The following is a 3,165-nucleotide window of genomic DNA, read 5'->3' as shown; positions in this document are numbered from 1 at the left end:
AAACTTGCAGGATGGTGGCTCTCGAGGACTGGACTTGGCCACCCCTGATCTAGACCTTTAATCTGGATTAATTGATTCTAATCTAACTTTCATAATTATTATCTCCTGTTAATTTTAGCTCATTTATTACTGTCTCTACTGCTACATATTTAGATCAGTTCCTCTACTTGTTTCTCTGAATACAGATAATCTTTACTAGATGTTGCTCATCCTCCTTTTCCTTTCTATCACTGAAACATTTTTACTTATTCTAAAATCTACACTTGTTTTCAGACATAACTTTTCAATACCAATATCTGCTTCATTATATCATTAATCAGCATATTCTAACTTCCTGTCCATCAGCCAATCAGCTTCTTGTATTTTCTCAGTAGACCAATCAGTGGAAGCCCCGCCCAGGCCATGATGTTCCTGGTTTGTGAAGACAGAGAGACAAACTGAACTCTGATAGGAAACAGTTTCATACAGATTTTCTCTCTCCAACCTCTTGGTTCCACATGGAGCTATATTTGGCCCCCTGCTGCTCTGACTACCATGTTACTGTGGTTCCAGTAGATGGGCTGGTTTCCCAGGTTCATTCAGCACCAGGTCAAAGATTCCTACAGTTTAAATGGGCTGATGATTGCAGAGTTACATAGTCAAAATGACCAGAAATAATTTGAATTATTTAGCCTCTTATGACTCTAGTCATAAGAGACAAAAGGGGTTAAAAACCATGGTTGCAAAATATTTCTCTTCAAACTAAACATTTCCCATCAGACTAAAGACGTTTCTCCTCTTCCTCCTCTATCAGACCTTCTCTGCTCCTGCAGCAGGTTCCTCCATACCTGAGAGCTTCCAGTCTCCAGTCTGGATCCTTCAGTCCAGCCGACAGCAGCTTCACTCCTGAGTCTCCTGGATGATTGTAGCTCAGGTCCAACTCTTTCAGATGGGAGGGGTTAAAGGTCAGAGCTGAGGCCAGAGAAGCACAGCCTTCCTCTGAGACCAAACAGCCTGATAAGCTGCAGACACACAATTCATCACATGATGAGAAGATGAGGGCATTGAGGTAGATCCCAAGATCTGAACTGGACATTTTCACTAGAGGAAAACATTCAAGAAACTGGAGCTTAACCTGTTAATAATATAAAATATTAATAAAATTTCTTTTTATAGGTAAAGAAAATCAACATTTCCCGTTAGACCTGTCACAATAAATTTTGCTGAGCTATTGTCTCAAAAATTATTGCAATAAATGATATTGTTTGAAGACTTTTTGACACTGATTTAATGGAAATAATGTAATAATGCACGTGATTTCCTGTCAAGTTACACTTTATTTTCAAAAGAACCCTGGAACTGATAAACAAAATAAATCCAAAAATAATATGGATTCTCGGTCTCCATTAACAAAAATGTACTTTTTGTTGGAGGCCCTCAAAATTTGACCATTGGGTATTGTAGGGCACCCGATGTTGATCAATCACTGAAAGTTTGTAAGAGTTACAACAGTTTCAAATTTTGTGGCAAATAGGTGACCCCAGAAAACCCCCCTTTAGTAGGAACGAAAACGCAAACCTTTGAAAACTTTTAATCAGCCATGCCTTTTGAACGATCTGACCAAGGTTGAAGCCGATCGATCAACATCTCTAGGAGGAGTTTGATCAAATGCAAAGGCTGTAAACAACTAAAATGGGGTCAAAATTGGAAATTCAATCCAAAATGGCCGACTTCCTGTCATACTTGCGCTATGACATTAAATATAAATTCTGTGCATCTTGGGGAGTTCTACAAGTGTACCAAATTTCATGTCTCTACGATGAAGTAAGGTAATAGCAACATCTTCCGCAACGTTCCCTGACACAAGCCCAGTCGATCTGAATTGCAATTTCAAGCTTTTGGGCTGTTTAGAGGCTAACAAATGTCAAGCCTAACAAGTTTACTGCAAATAGGATAATGCATGTATGATTTAGAGCAGTCTTCTAACAAAAAGACTATTCTAACTGCACCTTCTAACAGGTGACTTTCTGTTGGAAGGGGCCGGGGCTAAACTGATGTCACCAATTGATCATTTTAATGTGATGAGTTATGGTCTGTGATGATACAAATGACGTTTGATGCAGCGGGGAGCTTCTATGAGGAAGTTATTCCACCTTGATGTTTCATGGAGAATGGCCAGATTTGAGTCTTGGCCACGCCCATATGCTTTGACATAGAACATTTCCTTTGATAACTTTGGACCTTCATTGTCTCAAGACTGTGCTGACTGAGTTTGAAACCTGAATTTGGAACGCTGTAGGACGAGTTTACTCAGACACGACGTCAATAAAATTGACAGAATGCCGTCTTTGATCCAAAATGGGTCCTGTTGGGTTTTGGCCATGGCTCCAAGAGACTTTTTTGTAGGTCCTGACAAGATATACATGTGTACTAAGTTTCATAATTCTGGGTTAAAGCATGGCTTGGGGCTGATCATTTAAAAAGGTCCAGGGGGCGCTGTGGAGACATAGGACATGCCCATCAAGGATTGTTTTGGATTCCTGTCCGGGGTTGGATAAGGATCCGTCCCAGTGAGATTGGTGCAGCTCGGCTCGAAACTGTGGATTTCAGAGCCAAACGTATGACAACGGAGTTAAGGGTCACTTCGCCACTCCACCAAGCCCACCTGCTTTGTTGAAACCGGTCAGGGTTGGAATCCACTTCACACCAACATGTCTTCTGTCTCTGGAAACAGTTTCATGGTGATTAGGTCAAAGGGGTCAGATAGAGACCGTTCATAGTAAAACATGACACTTCCTGTTCTCAGGGGATGTGGCTTAAGTGATGTCAAAATTTTACAATTGTGTATTATAGGGCACCTGATGGTGATCAATCCCTGAACGTTTGTTGCCTCTGTGAGTCAACAAACAAATAGTTTTGAGTTTCATGGCAAGTAGGTCAAATTTGACCCCTGATATAACCCTTTCAGCACGCACGGATTTGCACTGTTTTGATAACTTTTAATCAGCCATGCCTCTTGAACAAACTGACCAAGTTTGAAGCTGATCCATCGAAATTCCTAGGAGGAGTTCGATCAAATGCGAAGGCTGTAAACGGCCAAAATGGGGGGGGGGGGTCATGGGGGGTGACTGCCCCGGGGGCCCCAATGACCACATGCACCTCTGTGGTCTTCATCTTCCAGGCCTT

General features: G+C 41.5%; 1 protein-coding gene across 1 annotated transcript in view; it reads right to left on the bottom strand.

The window, feature by feature from the left end:
* The window catches only part of LOC107835045 (NACHT, LRR and PYD domains-containing protein 12-like), a gene marked incomplete at its 5' end in the record, with an annotated part of 68,213 nt that overhangs the window by 33,245 nt on the left and 31,803 nt on the right, over positions 1-3,165 (bottom strand). The window contains one exon of the mRNA XM_016667204.1: positions 828-1,001. Within this exon, the coding sequence (XP_016522690.1) occupies positions 828-1,001 (174 nt within the window). The remainder of the gene's footprint in view (positions 1-827; positions 1,002-3,165) is intronic.

Source organism: Poecilia formosa, unplaced genomic scaffold, assembly GCF_000485575.1.
Source record: "Poecilia formosa unplaced genomic scaffold, Poecilia_formosa-5.1.2 Scaffold951, whole genome shotgun sequence".
Classification (NCBI taxonomy): Eukaryota; Metazoa; Chordata; class Actinopteri; order Cyprinodontiformes; family Poeciliidae; genus Poecilia; species Poecilia formosa.
This window is presented reverse-complemented; position numbering and strand designations above follow the sequence as displayed.